We start from the raw sequence: 26,370 nt of genomic DNA, 5'->3' as shown, positions 1-26,370 counted from the left end.
CATGGCGCCGGGCAGCCGGGTGCCCTTTTCTCTGTTCCAGGGGTTCCCGTCTCTGCCCCGGGAGGGTCATAAAGTTGGGAGCGGCGGGGCAGGTGCCTGCCTGCCGTCATCCCTCCTGCCTGGTCAGAGGGTGTTGGGCAGCAGATAATGGGATGTGGCCTTGTCCCTGTGCCATGCCTCAGTCATGTGCTGCCTTATTCACCTGTCCCCTCCCTGCAGGGCAGGGATCCTGAGGAATCTGCTGGGGTGGGGGGCTGATCTGGGGAGTGACACAGGTGGCAGGCGTTGCCTGACGCCCTCACCACGGGGTGACGGGTTGGGGTCAACGTGGCAGCCAACAAACTGTAACGTGTTCGGCCCCACAACAACCACGGGGGAAACTGAGTCATGGAGGGTGCAGGCAGCCCTGGTGGGCAGCAGCACCCTAGTGTCCCTGTCCCCAGGGAGTAGAGGGGTCCAAGGTTTGTTGTGGAGGAAGCTGTAGCAGTAGTGTCCAAGTCAACATCTTCCCCAGATGTAGTTCTCAACACCTATAAAATGTGATTAACGCCGATACACTCATCCGAAAAAAAGGAAATTGTCCTCAGAAATGGGTGAAAGTTCATGGGCAATCATAGTGCTTGGACTTTGCTCACCAGCCCCAGGCCCCCCTGCCCCGCTTGCTGGAGGAGGACAAAAACAATTGGCTAATGAGTTACGGAGCGCAGTTGGTCCATCCCCAGGGTGGCCCTGCCATCGCTTACCACCATCCCCAATCAGGGACAGGACGTTTTGCAATCCAAGACGTTATATCTGTGCAGTTGGAGTTTAAACTTTGCCACTTGGGTCAGGGCACCACGGAGGAAGAGGAGAGGTGACTGGGCTCAGTGTCTGACCCACTCCCCTGTACACTGAGGGTGTTGAGAAGACAGGACGGTGCTGTGGGAGCGGGATCTCAGACAGGTATGTCCCGGCTGCCAGAGCTCAACGGGGTCTCTCTGCCAGATGGTCCCACGGGGCCATCAGGGCTCACTGGAAGGACTGAGGATGAAGGACTGGGTGCGATAAAGCCCCTTGCCTGGGTTGGCCAGCCAAACATCATGGTAATGACAGCTGTCCCCAAATGTGGCTTGAAGGACACTTGAGTCAGTGCTTAATATGTTGGGAAGGGCAGTTGGGTGATGGTTTGGATGGTTGGGTGGTGAGTTGAGTGGTGGGTTGGGTAGTTGGGTAGTGGGTTGGTTGATCAGTCAATCAGACAGTTGACTGGTCAGTCAGTTGGTCAGTGGGTTGGTTATTTGGTCAGTCAATCAGCTGGTCAGTTGGCCAACAGGTTGACCATTTGGTCTGTTTCTTGATCAGTTCATTGATTTGGCTGGTCAACTGGTTGGTTAGTTGGGTTGTCAGTTGGCTGATCAGCGGTTGGGCAACCGGTCAGTTGGCCCGTTGGTTTTCTCTGAGTCCAGCGCCTCGAGCAGTGCCTGGGGTGGCAGCGGCAGAGCAGGGCTGAGTCCCTTGGGGCTGGCCGGTGGCAGCAGTCTCCTCCCCCTCCGCTTCCCACCCAAAATGATTAACCTGATCTTCCAGAGTGGTCACATGTGTGGTACAGGACTGGACGGGGGAGCTGACCCAGCCCTTGGGCCTGGGTGCTCATCCCGCTCCTGCACTTGGGGGGCATGGTGGGGCTGGGGCAGCTGGGTGCCTGTGGGGAGCCCCCAGCTGTGCAGTTCTTTTTGGGGGAAAAACAGAGAATTTGGGAGTTTCAGCTGCTGGAAGAAGGGTCGGGGGGGCACTGCTGTGCCCCTGAGCCCCTGCATGCCTGTGCTCTCCCCCCTGCACACAGGGCTGTGCCAGATGTGCCCACATGTGCTCACACACTGGTGTTGGCACACCCATGTACGCCCGGGCACACACATGCACGCTGTGTGATCATGTGGTTGCACAGACGCACAGCTCTGCACACGCGTTGCCAGCACAGCCACATGCACATCCAGATGTGCACACATCCGTGTGGTCCCATGCATTCACACACATGCACACGTGTGTAGATACACCTCCCCGTGGCCCTGCATATATATGCCCATGCCCAGACATGCTCACCGCTCCCTCTCACCAGCCCCATGCCCGCCCCACGATTCAGGGTGCCCCTGGGGCCGTGCAGCTTGGAGGGGGGGAGGCGGAGGGGCAATCATGGGGACTGGGTGAGAGACCTGACCCTGCCACCTTGCAGCCATGGCCTCTGGCATGGGCAGCCTCGACAGCTTCAACCTCCTGGACCTCCTTTTCGACCGCCAGGATGGGATCCTCTGTGATGTGGAGCTGGGGATGCCACCAGGCTCCTGGTGCAAGGATGGGGTGAGTCCCCCGGGCTGGGGGGGGCCCATCCCCGCCTCATCCCTGGCTCTGGTGGGAGAGCCCCATCCCCACACCTTGCCTGGGAGCTAGGACCACCCCGCAGCGCAGGCAGCTCCTGTGGGCACCCCAGTGTGACAGGCACCCCAGGGTGATGGGCACCTGTGTCCCCACAGAGTGCCCAGGACAGCAAGGACTTCCTCAGCTCCATCCTGGGCTCCAGGGACTCAGCGCTGGACTCGCCCAACTGGTCCCCAGCCACCAGCGACAGTGGGGTCTCCGAGGACCCCCCTCCGACCAGCTCGACAGCCCCCCCAGGTGCTGTGATGGGGGCCCCAGTGAGGTCCTGTACCCCTATGCCAACCCCTGCCGGGCTCTGCCCCTCTTGGGAGGGGCTGGGGTCCTGCACCCTGAGGTCTCCATCGACCTGGGTGAGCCATGGGGCAAAGGACCATGTTGGGGGCACTGGAGGGGCTGGGGGGAGACTGGGGTCTCTTGGGGATAGTGAGGAAATTAGGGGAGCTGGGGGAACTGAAGGGAGCTGGGCAGACTGGGAAGAGCTGGGAGGTCTGGAGGTCTGGATGGGGGAGCCGGGAGGAGTGGGGAGAGTTTTGGAACTGGGGTGAACTGGACAGACTGGCATTGGTGGGTGAGACTGGAAGAGGAGGGAGATGTGGGGGGACTGGGGGTGCTGAGGTGGGCTGAGCAGCACGGGGTGTTCTGGGGGGAGCTTGGGCAGGACCAGAGGGACAGTTTGGGGGGACAGACTCTGGGTCCACTAGACTAGCAGGCGGCAGCAAGTCACTGTAGCTCTGGGGCTGTGGTGGGGGTGAGGGTCCTGCACTGGGGACACTGGGGAGAGAGGGGGACACAGGACTGCTGCCAGCCTCTTCTTTCCCCCTCACCCAGACATGTGGCACCCTGGCTTCTTCCTGGAGGAGAGCCAGGACCTGCCCGTGGTCTCCCCGCCTGCGTCCTGCACCCTCACCGTCAAGGACCTGCTGCTCTCAGGCAGCTCTGAGGCTGTGAGTCCCCCCCTTCCCGTGTCCCACATCCTTCCTGGACCACAATCCCCTCTGCATTCCTGTCCCCATCCCTCCCTGTCCCCACACTGTCCCCTCTCCCACACCGTGGTCCCACCCCATCCCTTCCTGGACCATGATCCCATCCTCATCTCCGCACCATGGTCACCACGGTGGTCCTGGCGGTTGGGGGCAGGTGCCCCCACCACGCAGGGCCGTCACCTGTCTGCGCCCCTCCAGCAGCCGCAGGTGCCCAGCTCCCTGCTGAGGCAGAGCCAGGGCCAGTTCCAGGAGCTGGTGCTGACGGAGGATGAGAAGAAGCTGCTGGCGAAGGAGGGGGTGTCCCTGCCCACCCAGCTGCCCCTCACCAAGGTGGGTCCCAGGGCCTGGGAAGGGCACGGGGTGGGGGGGACCCAGCTTCAGGGGGGTCCCAGCCCTGGTGGCCCTGACCCCCCTGTCTACCCCAGTATGAGGAGCGGGTGCTGAAGAAGATCCGTCGGAAGATCAGGAACAAGCAGTCAGCTCAGGAGAGCCGCAAGAAGAAGGAGGAGTATATCGACGGGCTGGAGAGTAGGTACGGCTCCCAAACCCCTGCTCTGGGCACGGTTGCACCCCACGCCCTGGGGCTGGCATCCCCTGGCCACCCCAGGCACCCTGGGGGCACACAGCTGGCCAGTGGTGGGCACACTGCTCCTTGCCGACCCCCCTAGCTGCCCCATCCTGACCTCGTCCCTCTCTCCCCATCCCCCAGGATGTCAGCGTGCACCGCCCAGAACCAGGAGCTGCAGAGGAAGGTCCTGCACCTGGAGATGCAGAACTCGTAGGTGTTCCCAGTGCAGTATGGGGACGGGGGGTAGGATGGGGCTGGGCCTCCCCCAGAGCCCAGCTGGACCTGCTAGGGGGCAGGAGGGGCTTCGGGGTGCTAAGGGGCTCTCCCTGTCTCCAGGTCCCTCCTGGAGCAGCTGAAGAAGCTCCAGGCCCTCGTGGTACAGTCAAACAACAAGGCAGCACAGACGGGAACCTGCATCGCGGTGTGTGGAGCCCCCAAAGCCCCCCCCCCCCTTGCTAGGAGGGATGGAGGGAGGCTCAGACCCACGGAGATGTGCTGGCAGGGGCAGATGGAAGGGTGGACAGAGGGCTGGACGTGTGCTAAGGCAGAGGGATGGACGTGTGCTAAGGCAGAGGGATGGATGCTCCAAGGTTGGATGGAAGGATGGAGGGAGGTGCACCGGAAGGGGTGGACGACGCAGTCCTGGTTCTGCCACCAGCCCTTTCTGGGGGAGCCGCATCCCAGAAGCTGGTCCACCCTCCACCACTGTGCACGGTGACATCCCCCCCTCTGCCCCCAGGTCCTGCTGCTCTCTTTCACACTCATCATCTTCCCCTCCATCAGCCCCTTTGCCCCCAGCAAGGCCAAGACAGACAGTGACTTCAGACCGGTGTGAGGTGAGGGCTGTGCCATGGCTGCACTAGGAGCTTGGGGTGCTGGAGCGGGCCCTGACCCCTCCATCACACTCAGTTTTCTCCAGGTCCCTGCACAACGCAGCCGCCTCCCGCGTGGCTTACACTCAGCCCCAAGCTGGAGATGAGAAGCCCCCAGAGCTGCTGTGGCCACAGCACCTGGGCGAAGCCCCTGAGACCCTGCACAAAGCCTTCAGTAGCCGCTCATTCACCCCACGCCCAGACAAAGTCTCCCCCCGTAATGGCACGCAGCCACTTGCCTCGGAGGGGCTGAGGGACGGAGCCGACACCATGTCTGGGGATGACACCGTGCCACGCCATGGCCTGGCAGCACTGGCTTGGACCAAGGCTGACCACAGCAGGCCTGTGGCACTGGAGCCGGCAGAGGAGCTTTAAGCAGCACCCAGGGACCACGGGGGACGTGATGGGGTGGCTCAGCACTTCACCCCCTATGGGACGAGCCCTCAGGGTGGCCCCTCTAGCATCTGCCACCAGGCGCAGGCAGATGCTGGACCCGCTTGGCTTTGCTTGTATCTGTGAACTGGGAAAAACGAGACTGGTTCCCACTGGCCTTACTGGGAGGGAAGGGGCTGCTCCTGCCCCCTGGGTGCAGCTGGAGTTGCGGAAGGGAGATGGCGTTGCTCAGGATGGGGACGGGGGAACTGGAGGGGCCCTGGGCTGGCTGACTATTGATGTTGCAACTGGTTGGTTTTGTTCTTTTTTTTTTTTTTTTAAAGCTTTATTTTCATCTCTAAATAAAAGGTATTTTGGAAAAAATCCACCTGTTTTAGTTTAATACGGGGTGATCCACAAGGTTTCAAGGACCTTCAGGGCCAGGGATGCCTCAAGCCCAGCTGCCATGAGGCAACAGCGTCCAGCAGAGCTGGGACCAGCCAGACCCAGCCTAGGGCTGTGCGGGGAATGGGACTGGGGCTCCCTTCCCCAGCCCCGCGCCAGGCCAGACCTTCCCTTCCACCACCTGGCACCAGCCCCCAGCTTGCCAGCGCGCGCGCGGGACCAGCTCTGCGGGCAGATCTGAACCAGGGGATTGCAGCGGCTCATCCCAATGGCTGCCCAGCCCCAGCTTTGTCTGAGACAGCATCAGCTGCCGCAGAGCCGAGAGCCCTCGTCCCTCTGCCCCGCCGAGGGCCACCGGACCCCACAACCGCCTCCTCGCAGAGAAGGAAGCAGACGCTTGGTCTGTTTCAAGCAGGCGATGCCCTTCCCGGGCCAGTGGGGTGCAGCTGCCCCAACATCCATGATTCAAGTGTATTTAATACTTACATAAAAAAAGTGACAATGTTTAAGGGTATAAAAAAAACAGTCAGTAGGAAAAGCGGCACAGACAAGTGTCTGGACAGACAGGGAACAGTCTGGGTCAGTTGAGGAGAGGCTCCACCTTCATCTTCTTCACTGTTGTTGGCCCCGTGTCCGGGCTGGGACTCTCCTGCTTCAGCCTGTCAGGGCGCTCCACCAGCGTGGTCCCAAGCTCAGGGCATAGCCCACCCGTGCCATTGTGCTGGGAGAGGGGCTCCTCCTTCAGCAGCCCGTGAGCCCCAGGGTCAAATTTGAAGAGCTGTTCAGGCTTGGAGAGCTCAGAGCTTTCCACCACCACCGGCCCTGTCCACTCCGGGACCTCCAGCCCCAAATGCTTCATCAGCTTTGTCATGACATCATCGACATAGGCGTGGATGCGCAGGTCAGCCTGCCTGTCCTGGGGCGAGCGAGGGCAAAGCACGGCGTTAGGGAACAAACACGGTGTGCGGGGACAAACGTCCCCTCCCAGGGAGCGCGCGGGGACAGGGTGTGGGCAATGGCTCAGCTGCACATGGGCTCCAGGGCTGCCGGCCCTGAGACATCAGCCCTGGTGGAACGCAGACTGAGACCCTGACCCCGCCTGGCACCGCTCCCCGCTGCGCCGCAGGCTGATAGGGCTCTATCAGGGCGTGGGTAGGCAGTCCCCACCCTGAAACACAGCCTGGAGACGGGGACAGGATGCAGAGCCAGGCTCGCGAGCCCAGGACAGAGTGGGACAGGGACAAGGGAGCTCTAATGACATCCCAGAACCCCTCCAGCTCTGGTTATTTGAAAGATTTGGGACAATTAGGGCAGCAAAACCAGGGCTGAACACAAACTGAACTCCCCTGCCCCGTGCCATGGGTTACACATGTGCAGTTATTTAATCAGACTCCAATTCACCGGAGGACACATCAGGCTTTGGGCTGAGTTTTTATTCTGCTCTTAAGGTTTACCTTCCACTTCTAGGTGTTTATCAGGAATTGCAGGTTTAAACCCTCCAGCGAGGGAAGCCCAGCCTGTTTGCTTGCTAAGTGAGGCCACCATTCTACCTGGCTGCCTGGGAGGGGATGATGTGCGGGGACTAATCTGTGACGGGGCTGAAACAAGTGACGTGAGGGGGAAGGAGCAGCGCAGAGCAAATCGCTTTGAGTGCAGAGCAGCGAGGATGCTTTCACTCACGTGTTTGGTTGCTTGCAGGTTGACTATGACCAGCTTCCCTCCTCTCTTCTTTGTAATCAGTGGGAGGTTGCCACTGGGTTTGATCTGCAGAGACGTCCCCAGAGTGACAGAGAGGTCAGCTTTCCTGCAGGGAGGAGACAGAACATCCAGGGCAGAGAAAAAGCCATGGCTGTTCACTGGCTGCTTCTCCTACCCTGCTCCAGTGAGGACTCTACAAGCTTCCCAGCTGGGGAGCAAAGCTGTGGCCAGAATTTGCAGTAGTTTCTCTCGGCCACTTTCTGGGGAGAGGGCTGGGCGTTGCTGTGCTGTGGGTACAGCCTCAGGGCTGAGAGACACAAAACACGATGAACAAAGCTGGGCAGGGTTGGCCCGAGGACCGCTGCGGTACTGGCAGAGGATGGGGAGCTCAGGCAGTCTCCTGGGGCACCGGGAGCTGCAGGCATCAGCAGCCATGGTGGCAAGAAGAGCCCAAGCACAGTACCTGCAGGCTTCGTCCGCCAGTGTGAGGTCACGGTCGGGCAGGGAATCTTCCCAGTCCAGAACAGTGTCTCTTAACTTCCCTCTAGAAAACACACACAGGGACCACGTTTCCCCCTGCCAGGCAGGAGCAGGCAGCAGAGCTGCCCTGGGAGAGGGGACAGTGACCCAGATCCTGTCTCGTCCTCCCTGGTCCAGCACCACAAAGGGACAGAGAGAGCCCAGGCAAACCGGGGGGACTCACCGGCAAGAGAGGGAAGGCACAGAATTCACCTGCACGAGGGATTTTGTGGCTGGTGCTGCAATGCCACCAAAGCCCCAGCTGCTTTGCTGTCCCAGTTCAGAGCTGGGATGCACCTTTCACTCCCCAGCACCAGAGCTGAGCCAGCAGAGCAATGCCCCACAGCCCAGAGCCCCCGGCTCTGCTGCGCTGGCTCTGCAGCCAGCCTGGATGAGAAAAGCAACTGGCCTGGGCCCGGTGAGCCAGGGTGAAGAAGCACGAGGGGCACATGGAGTGCACCTGGATGCCAGATCACCTCCAGGTATCTCCAGCTACAGAGCTGGAACCACTGTCTATGCTTCCCTACTGAAGGCAAGCAGCAGCAGGGCAGTGCGGTGGCCAATTCCTGCTGGAGGGGAAGGAACGGCCTCTCTAGAGCTGCCATCCCACAGCTGGGCATTCTCCAGTGTGAGGACATGCTCAGATTATTGGCATGGGGAGGCACCCCCAAGGAGGCTGCATGGCTGGGACTCCTTGGAGGTGTGGGTGCTGCCTTCCTATCTGGGTTTTTGGAGGTCTCCCCTACACCTGCTGCTTCTTCACCTGAGCTGAGGGACTGTCAGCCCAGCCCTGCGAAGTCAAGTCTGCGTGCCAGAGCCACTTGCTCGAGGGAATGGGTCCCTGCCACCCCACATCCCCTCGGGAGCCCCCATCCGGTGCCCCAGCAGATGTACCTGCAGGCCCGCAGCCCCCGGGCTTTGGTGACGCTGCACAGCCTGCCTGTTGGCTTCAGCCCCATGCTGCCCACGACTGTGTCCTGCACGTACTGCCTGCAAGAGAGATGGTTGGAAGAAGCAGGTGATGGCTCAGAGCCACAAGCAATGAAGGGAGCATCTCAGTCCTTCATCAATCTCTGCCTGTGTCTCTAACCAGGTGCTGCTGACAGCAGCTCTGACTGGGAGCCCCAAAGGTCTGCCACAAACCAGGATGGAAAACCCAGCTTGCAGCAACCTCCCCTCCTCTCTCCAGCTGGCAGGCACAGACCCTGCTGCAGGCAGCCCTGCTGGCACATCCGCCTTGCCACGAGAAGCAGGATTTGCTGAGCGCCTCCCAGGCAATGGAGGATTCCCAGAATGTTAATTTCCCACTATTTGACAGGGTTTAGGATTCAGATGAACAGATCTGTCCGTGACCCTGTGCTCACCACGCTAGAGACCTGCCAGGCAGGCGGCCCCATGGCACACGCAGGGCCTCCATCACTCCCCGGGTACAGCCCCCACCCTGCTGATGCCCTCCCCAGGCTCAGGGCTCACATACTTGCCACATTTCACGCACTCTTCCACAAACATGTTCCCGTGGAGCTCAGCCAACTTGTCCCTGCGGGAGGAACAGCAGAGGTGTGCTGGGGAAGGGTGGAGAGCCCTGGGGCAACAAGGACAGCTGCCCAAACCCCCCTCCTCACCAGGGGCCCTGCACCTCAGGGGCTTCCCCACCTTCCAGCTCTGCTGGACCAGACCTGCCAGGTGACGTGGGGTGGTGGGACCCTCTGCCATGGCCTGGGGACAGTGCCCCAGCACAGGGTCAGCACTGGGGGGAGTTACATTAGTTATATACAAATATGGCTGCATCAGGGCAAGGCACCAGTGTCAGGCAGGCTCTGGGGGCACTGGGTGCCCCCAAAACGACCTGGCCTTGCTGCAGGGAGGCAGCTGGTCCAGCAGAGAGCACTGGTCTGACCACCAAGCATGGGGGCTTCCCTGTGCTGAGTGTTGCCACCCCATGCAGGGTAAGCAGGTGCTGACAAAGCTATGGGACACTGAGCACTGCTTTGTGCATTTAACAGAAGAAATACTGTTCAAAGGGAGTTTGGGCAGAGCTGTCCCTCTCACAGGGCAGGGGAGACCCACAGGACATGTTCAGATCCTGGCGAGATGGCAGATGGTACTGCATCACGGTTTCATCTCCATCACGAAAGCACCACGCTATGGCCACCACAATCGGGACTAAGGGGAGGGACAGCATGTCTTGGCTTTTTAATTTTATGCATTTAATTTTAAATGCATCCATCTGCAGCACCAATTCTAGCCCCTGTTCTGATCTAGGCTCAAATCTTCTCTGCGCTCAGTAGTGACCTGGATCTTTGCTCTTCTCCGCACTCAGTGTTCCTCTCTGTCCTTGCACGGTTCCAGCCCTTTGCCACTCATTTTGGCTAAAACTCCTCTCGAGCTCAGCGTGAGCCTCACAGCGCAGAAGCGAGAGGAAAACAAGGCCACACTCTCCCTATGTTCCTATGAGCCACACGGTGCCTGAGAACCTCCTCCAGGGTGGATGGAGGAGACAGGACTGACTTGATTTCCCCCATTTTGGCCCCAGTTCAGCAGCACTTACTTAAGCACATGCTTTGCTTGGGCAGAAGAGCTGTGCTAAACCAGAGTGGGAGCCAGTGGCACTAGGCTGCAGGGAGCACAGCTGAGTTCTGCTCAGTATTTCCTCTTCTTTTTCCCATGGTTGTTTAGTTTAAAAAGGCAAACGTGGTGCTAGGAGCAGGTACCAGGACTCAGGGCTTTTAATAATAGGAAATACACCCTGGAGACAGCTCTCTGCTCAGCCCATGATGGCTGAAGACATTTGTGAGATGCATCTCCTCCAAGGCCCCATTCATGCTCCTCATTTTCATCCCAACTCCCTTCACTTTATTTTCTATTCAGCTGCTCTCCCCTTTCCAGGCAGCTCCAAGCAATTTGCCTCACAAGACAATCGCTTGCTGGTCTTAAGTGCTGGAAATGGGTTTTATGAGAGGCTGACGTCTCTTGAAGGGAAAAGAGCCTGTTGCCACAAGTGCTAATGGAAAGGCAGGTTCCTTTGAGGACATCTTTGAAACAGCCACTGCACTGCTAAATGCACGTCAGTCCCCACCCATGCAGGGAGCAGGGATCTTGTACCTTCTGCTCCCACAGGCCGCAGCTCCCTGCAGAGGGAACGCGGCCACACAGGATCCCCAGCCTTATCGCAGTGGGAGAGGAAATCAGAGACCACAGCCGGTAAGTCAGACCGGTTCCAACTGGGGGACTCTCTCGTCTTGCCACCCATGCAGTTTCACAAATTTATTGAGAGGCAAAGGACTTTTTAAGGCTATCTTGGGCCCAGGCATGGTTTCATCACTGGGGCAGCACCACCTTTATTTTTCTCTCATGAAATTCAATTTAAACAAACTGTAAAATAGCACAAGATCCAGTGCTCTGAGACAGCTCTAGCAACACTGATAAAACAGGGTGACACGCGTCTCTGAGAGCAGCAGAAGGAGTTTCAGGTGCTCTCATCCTCCCTCCTGTCCGTTCACCCCCTCTGGACAGGTATGGAGGCAGCAGAAAGGACCGTGTGCCCTGAGCGCAGCTCTGAGCCCACCTCCCAGGAGCATGTGCCCTACCTGAAGCCGATGTCTCACTCCCTGGGCCACAAGCCCCCAGGCAGCCACACAGTGCAGCTGGGCTGCTCATGGCAGCGCTGACAGCTACGGCCACTCAGCTGACAGGTGGTAACATGCAACAGCCCAACACTGCAACCTGTTCATTTTTCTTGTGAACAAATGGCTTCTGGCGTACGTCTAGAGAGCATCACCTGAGGCTGCCTTCATCTCTTCACCCTCTGAGGTTACTACCATAACCTCTCTCTCTAAATTCAAGCTGGTTTATGACCCCCTTACCACACCAGCACATCCCAGTTTCCAATCCCAATATCAGTGGGCAGATAGCTTCCAAGCCAGCCTTGGAAATCAAGGCCTAGCATCAAACATTTGCACGCGAGGCCACACTAATTGGGCAGCAGGAACAGCCACACGGCAGCAGCGGGGACAGGCACAAGGGACCTGGGGACAGGGTGGGGGAGGCAGTACCGCGGGAATCCTGAACGCATGTGCAGGCCATCCACGTTCTGGCTGACCAGGAATTTCAGGATGCCGACTCTCTGCAGCCCCAGCAGCGCCATGTGAGTCTTGGAGGGCCTGGCGTTCTCAAAGGTGGTGTCGAATTTTGGGGAGAGCCCCTTCTCTTCCATAGTCCAGACACCGTTGGGCCCCCTGCAGCAATGGGGACAGAGAACTGAGATCTTAGGCTCTCTTTCAGAAGACAGTTGTAAATGTACCACAAGCCCTGTCGATGGCGGGATGAGCAAGGCACTGCTAAATGAAGGTCGTGTATCACCAGTGATTTCTGTTGTTGAGGCAAGCAGAGCACACAGAGGGCCTTCCGGGGTACGGCTTAACATCAAACGTGTGCAAGAGGGAAAGGGTATTTTCAGCTAGATGCAGGACCAGACAGGAGGGATGGAGTAGGTCTGGCTGGGTAGCAGGATGCACAGTCTAGAGCTTTACAAGATGTGAGATGGACTCGGAGAAGGTACCACCTTCCCAACCCCTTGCCTGCTGCCCACCGTCCTTACCTGAAGTCGGGAATCCCCGAGGAGGTGCTGATTCCAGCCCCTGTGTGAAACACCACATTGGAGGAACTCCTAATCAAGTCTGCCAGCTCCCGCACCTTCCTCTCCAGTTCTTCTGGTGGGTCAAAAATCTGAGCAGAAGAGACAAACCAGATAAACCACCATGGGAATGGAGAGATGCAGGCATAGATCCTACATGCTCCCTGGCACAAAGACCCAGTAAACGACAATTCTTTCTTATCCACAAAAGGAAAGAAGATTTCATATTCTTTAATGACAAAGGCATTTAATCAGAGAGAAACTGCATTGTATAAACCAGCTCCATGCAGGGTAAGGGCTTAAAACACCTAACGCAGACGAGGGTATTTATTGCTCTCACTGACAGGAAGCTGATACCCTAAGAAGTGGCTGGGCTCCAGGGCACCGCCGGGCAGCAGGAGAACAGGAGCAAACCCGGTGCCACCCCACGTGTGCTCAACTCCAGCTGTCACCAGCACAGCCACCAGCCCTGTGGACAGGCCAGGGCCAAGGGACAGCGAGCCGCACGGGAAGGCATGGAGGTGGGGGGCGTGGGGATGCTGTGGCTGGACGGGACCGCATGCCCACCCGGCTTTCTGGCACAGGCACATTTCTGTGAGATGCCTCTGCAGCCCGATCTCCTGGGGACAGGGACTGAGGCCAGGCCCCTGCATGTCCCTGTCCCCTCATCCTAAAACCTGTTTTAAGCTTCCTGAGTACTCCTAGGGGCATGGGGCTGGGGTCAACCCCGCGTGCCTGGGATGATCCCCTCGCACCCACCCCCTGGGGGTCTCTGCTGGGGAATACAAAGGGTCCCCATTCAGCTGGGAGCCCCTGATGGGGGGGGAACACAAAACAAGGGGGTAGTGCTGGGCCTGGAGGAAACGACAACAAGGAGGGAGCCATGGATGGGCCTGGTGGGAAACAAGGGAGCCGTGGGGCTGGGGGGGACATGGGACATGGAGGGAGCCATGGGTGGGCCTGGGGAGGGGAAATGGAGGGAGCCGTGGGGTGGGCCTGGGGCTGGGAGAGACATGGAGGGAGCCATGGGGCTGGGAGGGGACACAGAGGGAACCGTGGGGTGGGCCTGAGGGGACACAATGGGTCCCTGGCGGTGGGCTGCCCACGGGAGACACCCACGGGGCCGAGGGCCCGGTTGCCATGGAAACCCGTCAGGCCGGAGCAGGCCCCGGGTGGGGCCGGGAGGTCCCGCCGCGCCGCGCTCACCTCGGGGAGGCCGCACTTGCCCTTGTCCGAGTAGGGCGAGAGCCCGGCCGCGTAATTCACCGCCATGGCCCGCCCCGGCGCCCGGAGCGCGCATTGTTGCCAGCCCCGAGGATGGGCGGAAGCGCGCAGGGAGGCCGTGACGGGCGGGGCGCACGTGCGGGCACTGCCCGGGGAAGGCCGCCGCCGCCATCTTTGTGCCGGGCGACAAGGGGCGGGGGGTGGCGGCTGCTCTCACCCTGCCAGGCCTTGGCTGTGCCTCCGGCCCTTGTCACAGCCCTGGGAGGGAGGGAGCAGGGCTGGGGGTGCCAGGGAAGGGTGGGGGGGTCCAGGCGAGGGCAGGGGGTGCCAGGCGAGGGCAGGGGGTGCCAGCAAGTCAGGTCCCAGCCGTGCCCCTCATTACCTGCAGCTCCAGACTCCCGTTAGGGACAGGGAGCCCAACCTTGCTGCCCCTGGAGTCCTTGGCTCCCTCACTGGGCCTGGCCCTGCTGTGCCATGTCCCCTTGCCTCCCTCTCCCTGGGCATTCAGGGGTGCAAGCAGACCCCCTCCCCAAACAGGGCTGGTCCCCCGGAGCCCCCCCGGCTGCCCAGTGCAGCCGGCTGTAACCGCAGCCGTGGCCGGGCCGTAACCCAACTCCCTCACGTCTGGTTCCCCCCTCTCCAGGTGCTGTGGCCGGTGGGGAGACATGGCAGGCGAGGACAGGGGTATGAGAGCGGTGGGTCTGGGGGCAGCTGAGCTGACAGCAGTGGGGGAAGAGACCCTTGAGCATGGTTGTCCCCTGTCCAGATGCCGCAGGGCTGAGGCTGGAGCCGCCATGAAGAGCCTGAAGGCCAAGTTCAAGAAGGCGGATGTGAGTGCCATTCCCAAGGACATGGGGACCTGCCCTGGGATGATCCAAGTTTCATGGGGACATGGAGGTCTGCCCTGGGATGTCCCAAACTTCAAAGGGACATGGGGACCTGCCCTGGGACGATCCAAGTTTCATGGGGACATGGGGACCTGCCCTGGGATGTCCCAAATTTCACAGGGATGTGAGGACATGGGGATCTTCCCTAGGATGTCCCCAGTGTCTCAGGGACATGGTGACCTGCCCTGGGATGTGGGGTGGCTGCCCACCATGGGGACAGCAGCCCCATGGAGGTCAGCACTGCCACCCTGGCTGGTTGGATTGAGCTCCCAGTGCACCCAAGGGTCCTCCCAGGGCCATTGTTGGGAGCAGGACAGAGCAAAGGGAAAAAAGGCAGTGCCAGGGAGAGGGAAGCGGGTCCCAGGTCACCTCCCTGTCACCTCCCTGGGGACGGCTGCCAGCTTTCCAGCTGCCACAGCCCATGGAGCCAGCATGTCAATGCTCCTCAATTATTCAGCACCGGCCTGGCACAGTGCCACAGGCTCTCGCTATCCTCCACATTGGGCAGAGGGCGACAGTGCTGTCCCCAGTGCCCATGGAAGCACTGGGGACACACAGACACAGGTTGAAGCCCCCCATGTGGAGCATGCGGGCCTGCCCTGCTCAGGGTGCTCTGTGCCTTAGTTTCCCCACACTGCCCTAGATACTTCTGTGAGTGGGGAGGGGTGAGAGGCTCCTGCTGCCCCCAGGGGTCTTCCAGGGACCCTTTGGATTTTGGGGTTCCCTCCTTGAGAGGAGTTTGCTGGACCCACGAGATGCAGGCAGGGTATCCTGCCCCTCCCTTGGCCCCAGGACTGTGGTGGGAGGTAAGTCTGTGCCCCCCAGGGCAGGGCAAGGGGTCCCATTTCCCGCTCCTCGGGACCAGGATCTGGGTGGCAGGAAGATGCTCATCTGTCGTGGTTTAGCGGCAGCTCAGCCCCACACAGCCGCTCGCTCACTCCCCACCGGTAGATGGGGGAGAGAATCAGAAGGGTAACGCTCCTGGGTTGGGATAAGAACAGTTCAATAATCAAAATTAAAAGAAACAACAATAGAAATGCAATGTAAAGGAGAACAACGAGAGGCGCAAAGCCCAGGGGGAGGGGGGAAGGGAGGGGAGAGGGGGAACGAACCGCCGGAACAAACTGCCCGCGCCGCAGCAGCCCGCCGACCCGACGCCGCGCCGCCTCCGCGCTCACGCCGCCGCTGCCCCCCCTCAATATACTGGTCATGGTGTCACATGGTATGGCACGAACCTGCCATTGGCCAGTCGGGGCCAGCCGCCCCCACCATGGCCCCGCCCCTCCCAGCCCCCCCCCCCCCCGCCACGCGGCAGAGCGCGGGAAGCTGGAAAGGTAGCCGACCCCCACAGTGAGGAGAATTAACCCCTTCTCAGCCAAAACCAGCACATTCTCCACCCCTTATTCCATACCATTTACACCATGCCCAGGTCCCATACGATGCAATACAACCGTACCAACCACCACCCCTCCCCTTCCCATCCTTTAACATAACACACAGACATCATTCCCTTAGTTCATGGACCTTCCCTGTAAAATGTCCATTAAACTGTCCATTGAGTTCACCCAGTCCATGGCTCTGGGCTCCATCTGCAGTATCAGTCTTTCAGGGTGGGAGAGGTGGTGTGTGTGGCGTTGGGTTGCTGCACACCGAGTCAGTCATCGTTCCATCCCTGCTGCATGGCTTGTTTCACAGTCTGTCTTCCATGGGTTGGGAGGCTCGTACTCTGATATCATTGATACAACACAGAGGTGACACACAATGTTATATAGCAGTTCACATTGTGCCATTCAGTTCATTGACTGTTTTCGCCCAAAATCAAATCCCCTTGAGGCACACATCGGATTTCTCCATCCTCCCGCATCACCCACCAAGTGCACCCAGGTCCTCGAGCAAAAGCAATCCCACGAATGGGTTTGCCTTTGCCGGAGGCAGGAAGAACCCAGACTGTTTTGCCCAGCATACTTTTTGTGTGCGCTACAGGGACTCTATCCCCTTCCACAGTATGTAGGATTTCTGACTGGGCAGGGCCAGCTCGCCTGGCAGATCCCCTCGTGTTGACTAACCAGGTGGCTTTTGCTAAATGTGTATCCCAGTGCCTGAATGTCCCACCCCCCCATTGCTCTCAGTGTAGTTTTTAACAGTCCATTGTACCGTTCAATTTTCCCAGAGGCTGGTGTGTGATAGGGGATGTGATACACCCACTCAATGCCATGCTCTTTGGCCCAGGTGTCTATGAGGTTATTTCGGAAATGAGTCCCACTGTCTGACTCAATTCTCTCTGGGGTGCCATGTCGCCACAGGACTTGTTTCTCAAGACCCAGGATAGTGTTCCAGGCAGTGGCGTGGGGGACAGGATATGTTTCCAGCCAGCCAGTCGTCGTTTCTACCATTGTAAGCACATGGCGCTTGCCTTGGCGGGTCTGTGGGAGTGTGATATAGTCAATTTGCCAGGCCTCCCCATATTTAGATTTCAGCCATCGTCCCCCATACCACAGAGGCTTTACCCGCTTCGCTTGCCTGATTGCAGCGCATGTGTCACATTCGTGGATAACCTGTGCAATAACATCCATGGTCAAGTCCACCCCTCGATCACGAGCCCACCTGTATGTTGCATCTCTCCCTTGATGGCCTGAGGTGTCATGGGCCCACCGAGCTAGAAATAGTTCACCCTTATGCTGCCAGTCCAGATCCACCTCAGCCACTTCAGTCTTGGCAGCCTGATCTACCTGCTGGTTGTTTTGATGTTCTTCAGTGGCCCGACTCTTGGGGACGTGAGCATCCACATGCCGTACCTTTACAACCAGGTTCTCTACCCGGGCAGCAATATCTTGCCACAGTGTGACAGCCCAGATGGGTTTGCCTCTGCGCTGCCAGTTGCTTTGCTTCCACTGCTGCAGCCAGCTCCACAGGGCATTTGCCACCATCCAGGAGTCAGTATAGAGATAGAGCACTGGCCACTTTTCCCGTTCAGCAATGTCTAAGGCCAGCTGGATGGCCTTTACCTCTGCAAACTGGCTCGATTCACCTTCTCCTTCAGCAGCTTCTGCTACTTGTCATGTAGGACTCCAGACAGCAGCCTTCCATCTCCGGTGCTTTCCCACAAGGCGACAGGACCCATCAGTGAACAGGGCATACTGCTTCTCATCTTCTGACAGTTTGTTATAGAGTGGGGCTTCTTCAGCACGTGTCACCTCCTCCTCTGGTGATAACCCAAAGTCTTTGCTTTCTGGCCAGTCCATAATCACTTCCAAGATTCCTGGGCGACTGGGGTTTCCTACTCGAGCCCGCTGGGTGATCAGTGCAACCCATTTACTCCACGTAGCATCAGTTGCATGGTGTGTAGAGGGGACGTTTCCTTTGAACATCCAGCCCAGCACTGGCAGTCGGGGTGCCAGGAGCAACTGTGCCTCAGTACCAACCACTTCTGAAGCAGCTCGAACCCCTTCATATGCTGCCAATATCTCTTTTTCAGTTGGAGTAGAGCGGGCTTCGGACCCTCTGTATCCCCGACTCCAAAACCCTAGGGGTCGACCCCGGGTCTCCCCATGTGCTTTCTGCCAGAGGCTCCAGGTAGGGCCATTCTCCCCGGCTGCAGTGTAGAGCACATGTTTTACATCTTGTCCTGCCCGGACTGGCCCAAGAGCTACTGCATGAACTATCTCCTGTTTAATCTGTTCAAAGGCTTGTCGTTGCTCAGGGCCCCATTTGAAATCATTCTTCTTCGGGGTCACTTGATAGAGAGGGCTTACGATCAGACTGTAATTGGGAATATGCATTCTCCAAAAACCCACAACGCCCAAGAAAGCTTGTGTTTCCTTTTTGCTAGTTGGTGGAGACATGGCTGCTATTTTGTTGATCACATCCATTGGAATCTGACGACATCCATCTTGCCATTTGATTCCTAAGAACTGGATTTCTCATGCAGGTCCCTTCACCTTACTTTGTTTTATGGCAAAACCAGCTTTCAGAAGGATTTGGACTATTTTCTCTCCTTTCTCAAAAACTTCTCCCGCTGTGTTGCCCCACACAATGGTGTCATCAATGTATTGAAGGTGTTCGGGAGCTTCTCCCTGTTCCAGTACAGTCTGAATCAGTCCATGGCAAATGGTAGGGCTGTGTTTCCACCCCTGGGGCAGTCGATTCCAGGTGTACTGGACGCCCCTCCATGTGAAAGCAAACTGTGGCCTGCACTCTGCTGCCAGAGGGACTGAGAAGAATGCATTAGCGATATCAGTTGTGGCATACCGCTTGGCTGCCTTGGACTCCAGTTCGTATTGAAGTTCTAGCACGTCTGGCACAGCACTCAACGGTGGAGTGACTTCATTCAGGCCACGATAGTCTACTGTGAGCCTCCACTCTCCATTAGACTTCCGGACTGGCCATATGGGACTGTTAAAGGGTGAGTGGGTCTTACTGATGACTCCTTGGCTCCTCAGTTGGTGAATGAGTTTATGGATGGGGATCAGAGAGTCTCTGCTGGTGCGATATTGCCGCCGGTGCACTGTTGTGGTGGCGATCGGCACCTGTTGTTCTTTGACCTTCAGCAACCCCACAACAGAAGGGTCCTTTGAGAGGCCAGGCAAGGCAGACAGCTGTTCAGTTTCCTCCGTCTCCAAGGCAGCTACACCAAAAGCCCACTTGTAACCTTTTGGGTCCTTGAAATACCCTCTCCTGAGGCAGTCTATGCCAAGGATGCACGGAGCCTCTGGGCCAGTCACAATGGGGTGCTTCTGCCACTCATTGCCAGTGAGGCTCACTTCGGCCTCCAATACAGTTAGCTCTTGGGATCCCCCTGTCACTCCAGCAATGCTGATGGGTTCTGCCCCTATATAGTTTGATGGCATTAAGGTGCACTGTGCGCCGGTGTCCACTAAAGCTTTATACTCCTGTGGGTCGGACGTGCCAGGCCATCGGATCCACACAGTCCTGTAAGCCCGGTTATCCCTTTCCTCCACCCGGCTGGAGGCAGGGCCCCTCTAGTCCTGATCATGGCAGTCACAACTCACTTCCTGTAAATGTGAATCAGGAGTCCCTCTATTACACTTAGAAATAAAACCTGCGCTTCTACTCCTCTGTCTGGGGACTTGCTCACTGGAAACTGGAGCAGCAGCTTTCCTGGAAGAGCCTCCCTGAGTGACTGTTCTTCCTTGCAGTTCATGTACTCGTGCCTGTAGGGTCGAGGTAGGCTTGCCATCCCACCTCATCATGTCCTCTCCGTGGTCACGCAGGCAGAACCATAGGGTGGCCCGTGGTGTGTATCCCCTTCTTTGAGCCAAAGGACGCTTATTCCTAATAGCTGAGACACTGCCCTGTCGAGGTGGGAAGTAGGACAGATCTTCTTTGAGTTGCTGGACCTCTTGGGATAGTTTCTCCACAGCAGAGACAAGCGAGGAAGAGATATTTGTGTCGTAATCCCGAAGCCTATCTATCACCTCTGCCACCGTTGGTGTCTCGTCACCTTTCCAGGACATCACTGCCAATGAGTTTGCATGCGAAGATGGTGCGCTCCGTACAAACTTCCACCACATGGGTTGCGTGCACTCGGCTTCATCTGGATCTTTGGATGACCGTTGATCATCCAGGTCACCATAAATCACCTCAAACACAGCTAATTCCCTTAGATACTGGATGCCTTTCTCCATGGTTGTCCATTTTCCTGGGCGATATGTAACATCTTCTTTAAAGGGACACCTTTCCTTCACTCCAGACAGGAGTCGCCTCCAGAGGCTGAGGGCTTGTGTTTTTTTCCCCCAATTGCTTTGTCAACGCCCCCTTCCCCAGAAAGGGATCCCAGTTGTTTGGCTTCTTTTCCCTCTAGTTCCAGGCTACTGGCCCCATTATCCCAGCATCGGAGCAGCCAGGTGACAATGTGCTCACCTGAAGGAGGGCTATAATCTTTTCGCATATCTCACAACTCACTCAAGGACAGGGATCGAGTGGTCTCCATTTAATTTATTACTTCTCCTTCCTCTCCCCGCGATGGCCCTGGTTCTTCATCATCCCGTTCTAAACGAGTTGACGTCCGCTTCCAATATTTCATCTTGTGTATGGGGGCAACTGATACTGGTACGGGTTTATTTTCTGAGCCAGCTCCAGTACTTGTCACGGGGGTTTGAGTGGCTGCAGTGCCTGTCCTCAGGGCTGGAGTGACTACAGTGCCAGTCACTGCATTTCAATCCAGAGACCTTCTCTTCCCCCTGGGGGCACTGAATACTGTTGAGCAGGGCTCGGTATGCATGGGCCAGGCCCCAGCATGTTGCAGTGATCTGTGTCTCTCTGGAGTTCCCAGCATAACAACACACTTTCTCCAAATATTCTACTAGTTTTTTAGGATTCTGCACTTGTTCAGGGGTGAAACTCCAAACACTGGGGGTGCCCACTGCCCTAGGTATTTGCCCATGCTATCCCACATGCCCTGCCACTCGTAACTATCAAGCCTCGGGGCAGATTTCTGGGTGATATTCTTAAGTTGCTTAGTCAAAACCAAAACAACATGCCCAAAAACTAACAATAAGTGCACCTTAACCACCCAAGGATGTTCAAGATACAAAAAGGTTGTTGTAATAGAGGCACAGACATCATAGAACAAAGTTGCAAAGGTACCATTCTGTATTTCCTCCATATAAAATCTGTAAAATGTGTTCATCTGATTCGTGTCACTATGGAACAATGCTAGAGTCACACGGTGAAGTGTGACCCTCTAGCATTTGACCGTTCTGTTTGTGCTTGTGTAACCGAGGGCCGTTCAATTGACTTGTTAACTGTCTTAATGGTTGGAATGTTGATTGGCGATTTGGGTTGATGGTGAAGACAAAAGCGTGACCCAAAATTGATCAGATAACTGGGGGGGCTGGCGCCTGAGATGGTGCTTGGGCCAGTCGGGAGGGCGTCCTCCTAAAAAAGATACAATTCAGTTGACCTTCAGGGACTAACAGTGGAGGCACCCTGCTGCAAAGGGGAGTGACCAAAAAGACTTGCCCCCCACACCTGTAAAGAGCATGCGGGCTAATCTACATGGCAAGCGTGACTAATTTAACTACGGCTGACCAACGGCAAGTGGGATGCTTATCACTGACCAATGAGTGTAAACTTAGGCGTGTTTTTACTAATTGTTATTAATTAAGTAACTGAATATAAACCCTGTAATTTTGTATGACGGGATGCACGTTAGGCAGAAGGATCCCCCGTGCATCCAGCGCTGCTTGCTTGTCTCTATTCAATAAATTGTACACTTTGATTGAAATTCCGTTGAAGGCTAAATTAATTATAACAATTGGGGCCTCGTCCGGGAGGGTCTTGGTTCCTGAATTCTGACTTGATCTAGGAGGGGCGCCCCACCATTTGGTGGCTCCTGGTCAGGTTGGGTCAGGGCTAACGCCATCCTGAACCCGAACAGGGACAAGCAAGGAATTTAATTTTCATAAGCTCCCTTGCCAGCTGCAGCAGTTTGTTTTGCCCGTAATTCTGCGCGCGAAGATCCAAACGAAGACGACGGAGTCGTAAGTATTTAGGCTGTATACCGTTTGGTTGGGTGGGATTCGGTTGCCTGTGTGTGTAAGAGTGTGACTGAGACAGAACCTAGTTCTGAAGTGATTGTGGAGGTTTTCTAACCGCGGTTCCAATCTCCCGCGAGGGACTTGGCCGGTGAAGGACCGAAGTGATTCCTATAGGATTCGTGGGTGGGTGATAGGTCCTAAACCCCCTGCAAGACACTCTTACCGGTAACCAAGGGCTGTAGGAATTGCCACAGCAAAATTCCTAGATGGGTCAGACAAATTCGAGGACCCAGGACCAGGAGAAAGGGAGCAAATTACCAGACATACCATCAGAAAGTCCATTAGGAATAATGATTAGAAATTGGAATGAAAGGGGCCCCAGAAAAGGAAAAAGTAAATTAAAATTGGTTCAATATTGTATGGTTGAATGGCCGAAGAAACCTTTAAGACCACTTGTCTTTTGGCCTGTTTTTGGATCTTTTGAAGACTGGATTTGCCAGGCCTTGAATATATATGTTAATTCAAAGGAACCTTTTAGTCAGGAGGAAAGCGATTATGCAGAATTGTGGCTCAGGACTTCACGTCCTTTTCCAGCCTCAACACTTACATTAAAGAAAAGAGATGAAAACTTTGAGGAAGAAGAAGGAGATGAAGATGAAAAAGAAAGGGAAAAAGATGATAAATGGGAACCACTGGATAACCTGCCGCCCCCATATCCTAATAATCCACCTCCGGTAGCGGCTTCCCCTCCAGTGGCCGTAGTACCTCCACCAGTCCCATCGTTATCCCTGCCCCCCCCCCACCAACAGCACCGGAATTAGATCAACCGCCGGCTGCATGTACGAGAAGTAGGACTGCTATATCTGAGGGGGCTTCTCTATATCCCTTACGAGAGGTACCCCTCGGAGGCAATCAGGGAGGCATCGGGTTTGTGGCAGTCCCATTAAATACCACAGATGTAAGGAACTTTAAGAAAGAAATGGGGACCCTATTGGATGATTCCCTCGGAGTAGCTGAAAAACTAGATCAATTCCTAGGCCCTAATACTTATACCTGGGAAGAAATACATTCCATTTTAGGAATCTTATTTACTGCTGAAGAAAGGGGAATGATTAGACAAGCTGGAATAAGGATTTGGGAAAGACAGAATCAGGTAGGACCCCCGGGAGATCAGAAATGGCCAAATGTGGATCCCCACTGGGATCATCAACAACTCCACGGAAGACAGAATATGAGGGATTTGAGAACATTAATCATACAGGGAATAAGGGAAGCGGTTCCCCGAGGGCAAAACATTAATAAAGCATTTAATGAACAACAAGGGAAAGACGAATCCCCAACAGAATGGTTGGAGAGGTTGAGGAAAAGCTTACAAATGTATTCTGGAATTGATCCGAATACAGTGGCTGGGACCGCACTCCTTAGAACACAATTCGTAGCCAAATCTTGGGGGGATATAAGAAGGAAATTAGAAAAACTGGAAGACTGGCAAGAAAGAGGATTAGAGGAGTTACTTAGAGAAGCCCAGAAAGTCTATGTTAGGAGGGATGAAGAAAAGCAGAAAGCGAAAGCAAAAATTTTTGTAACAGCAGTAAGAGAAAGTCAGAAAAATAAGACTCCATCTGGAGAGAAAGGAGAAAAAAGAATAGAGCAGACACCCCGGGGACAACCTCACCGAGAGAGATTCACAACTCCCATCTGTTACTACTGTAACAAGAGGGGACATGTTCAGAAGAACTGCCGAAAACGGGAACAAGATGAGAGAATGTTTAAAGAATAGGGGTGTCAGGGGCTATATCTTCTGGGGACTTCAACATCAACAGAGCCCTTGATAAAATTATTAATTGGTCCCCATAAAGAGGAAGTTTTATTTTTAGTAGATACAGGAGCTGAGAAATCAACCATTCAAAAACTTCCAAAAGGAATAGAAAAAGGGAAGAGCTATATGTCAGTAGTTGGGGCAAAATGAGAACCTTTTAAAGTACCTATTTTGAAAGATGTAGAAGTAGAGACAGAAAAGCAAATTTGCCTTAATGATTTACTTTTGCTCCCTGAAGCGGAGTACAATTTATTAGGAAGGGATTTGATTTTGAAGTTAAATTTGAACATTCAGAGTAAAGGGGATAAATTGCAGATTAAATTATACACTTTAACACAAAAAGACGAAGAAGCTATTAACCCCTCAGTGTGGTATAAAGAAGGGGAAATTGGAAAAATAGAAATGGACCCCATAAGTGTTCAAATGATAGACCCTTATCGCCCAATTAGAATCAAGCAATATCCTATACCCAGGGAGGGCCCAAAAGGATTAAAACCTGTAGTTGACAGACTTTTGGAAAAAGGAACTTTGGAACCATGTATGTCTCCCCATAATACACCCATCCTCCCTGTAAAGAAACCGGATGGGTCTTACAGGATGGTACAGGATTTAAGAGCTGTAAATCAGCGAACGATCACCAAGTTCCTTGTGGTGGCAAATCCTTACACTTTACTGAGTCATATTTCTCCTAGATATGCTTGGTATAGTGTAATAGATTTGAAGGATGCTGTCATGGTTTCAGCTGGGATAGAGTTAATTTTCTTCACTCTAGCTGGTATAGTGCTGTGCTTTGAAATTAGCATGGAAAAAAACCTGTTGAGATAACACATAGATGTTTAGGCTGCTGCTGGGCAGCGCTTGTACTAGTCAAGGACATGTCTAGCCTCCCATGCTCTGCTGGGTGCACAAGAAGCCGGGAGGGGAGGGGGCACAGCTAAGGGAGCGGATTCAAACTGACCAAAGGGATATTCCATATCATGTAACGTCATGCCCAGTATATGTTAACTGGGAGGGGCTGGCCGGGAGAGGGAGGGAGCAATCGCGGCTCGGGGACGGGCAGCGTCGGTCGGCGGGTGGTGAGCAGTTGTATCGTTTGTGTTTCTGCGTTTTTGTTCCCTGTTTTCCCTTTCCTTCCTTTTCCCTTTTATTATATTAACATTACTGTCATTATTATCATAATCATTTATCATCATCATTCTATTGTAGTTATTAAACTGTGCTTATCTCAACCCACAAGTTCTTTTGCTCGTCCGATTCTCTTCCCCATCCCACAGGGGTGGGGGGGAGTGAGCGAGCGGCTGCGTGGTGTTCAGTTGCCAGCTGAGGCTGAACCACGACAGATGCTTTTTGGGCCTGTCCTCTGGATGAGGAATCCAGAAATTATTTTGCCTTTGAGTGGGAGGACCCTGAAACAGGGCGAAAACAACAATTAAGATGGACTGTACTACCACAGGGGTTTACAGAGTCACCAAATCTATTTGGACAAGCTTTAGAGAAAATCTTACAAGATTTTACATTACCCAAGGAGGTAAAATTATTACAATATGTGGATGATTTATTAATAGCAGGAGAAACTGAAGAGGGGACCCGAGAGGCCACCATTAAATTGTTAAATTTTCTGGGGGAGAAGGGATTGAAGGTGTCCCGATCAAAGCTACAGTTTGTAGAACTGGAAGTAAAATACTTAGGACATTGGCTGAGTAAAGGAAGGAAGAAGCTAGATCCTGATAAGATCTTAATTCAGCATTTTAAGGCATTGGAATAATGTACAATTTTTACAGATACTTTTCCTTACCTGCCAGTTTTTGCTCCGGAAAGGAAAGTAGCTTAATGCTACTCTTATGCACATTACTTTTCAAAGCTGCAAATGATGAGCCAAACCAGTAGTTGATGGTAGAATCAATTGTAATTAAAATGCCAGGCTCTTCCAGTAGCAGGAATGTAGCTTTTTGGGGCAGGGGGTCAGGAGGGAGAGGGGTGTGTGTTAGAATGGCATTCCACACTTAATTTTATCCCTATACAGAAAAACTTGTCGCATGACAAGAAATTATTTCAAATTCTCTCCTTCTGTGCCCCACTTCTAATCTGTTTCATCTCCATTACATGAAACAAGGCTGCTCAGCTGCTTCAGAATACACAGAACCTAGTGGCCGTTTCTAATCTGAAGTTTAACACTGAAAAAGCTTGATGCATAACAATCATGTTTTAAGGGTGCACTATGTATACTGTTTATTTAATGGACCACTATAGCAAGTGCCTTGTGAGCTGCTTTTTTCCCAAAAGCTGCATATTTTGTATTTGTTAACACTGCTGTGTTTTCAGTGTCATATTTTCTACTTTCAGTCCATAATCTGAATCTAAAATTACTTGTAAAACTGGGCACTTTCACTTCCTTGAAAGTAGTACTTAACAACAAAATAGGCAAAATTGATTGCTTTTGTTAAGATATTCTCTGTCTATTTAAGAAGAGGTATTCAAT

At 55.0% G+C, this 26,370-nt stretch overlaps 2 protein-coding genes across 2 annotated transcripts; one reads left to right on the top strand and one right to left on the bottom strand.

The window, feature by feature from the left end:
- Window positions 1-724: 724 nt before the first annotated feature.
- Window positions 725-5,593, top strand: CREB3L3 (cAMP responsive element binding protein 3 like 3). The gene is given in 11 exon segments (XM_064469653.1): window positions 725-942; window positions 2,210-2,334; window positions 2,508-2,622; window positions 2,625-2,762; window positions 3,241-3,356; window positions 3,594-3,725; window positions 3,821-3,927; window positions 4,105-4,173; window positions 4,300-4,384; window positions 4,703-4,799; window positions 4,873-5,593. Coding segments are annotated over 10 exon segments (1,320 nt in total). The 5' UTR covers window positions 725-942; window positions 2,210-2,211; the 3' UTR covers window positions 5,211-5,593.
- A 478-nt stretch (window positions 5,594-6,071) lies between these two features.
- Window positions 6,072-13,814, bottom strand: SIRT6 (sirtuin 6). The gene is made up of 8 exons (XM_064469655.1): window positions 13,669-13,814; window positions 12,427-12,554; window positions 11,882-12,064; window positions 9,307-9,366; window positions 8,724-8,819; window positions 7,774-7,854; window positions 7,293-7,416; window positions 6,072-6,528 (listed from the first exon to the last, which is right to left on the bottom strand). The coding sequence occupies exons 1-8, from the start codon at window positions 13,732-13,734 to the stop codon at window positions 6,193-6,195; spliced, it is 1,074 nt and encodes a 357-aa protein (XP_064325725.1). The 5' UTR covers window positions 13,735-13,814; the 3' UTR covers window positions 6,072-6,192.
- Between the last annotated feature and the right edge of the window lie 12,556 nt (window positions 13,815-26,370).

Source organism: Phalacrocorax carbo, chromosome 19 (genome assembly GCF_963921805.1).
Source record: "Phalacrocorax carbo chromosome 19, bPhaCar2.1, whole genome shotgun sequence".
Taxonomy (NCBI): Eukaryota; Metazoa; Chordata; class Aves; order Suliformes; family Phalacrocoracidae; genus Phalacrocorax; species Phalacrocorax carbo.
This window is presented reverse-complemented; position numbering and strand designations above follow the sequence as displayed.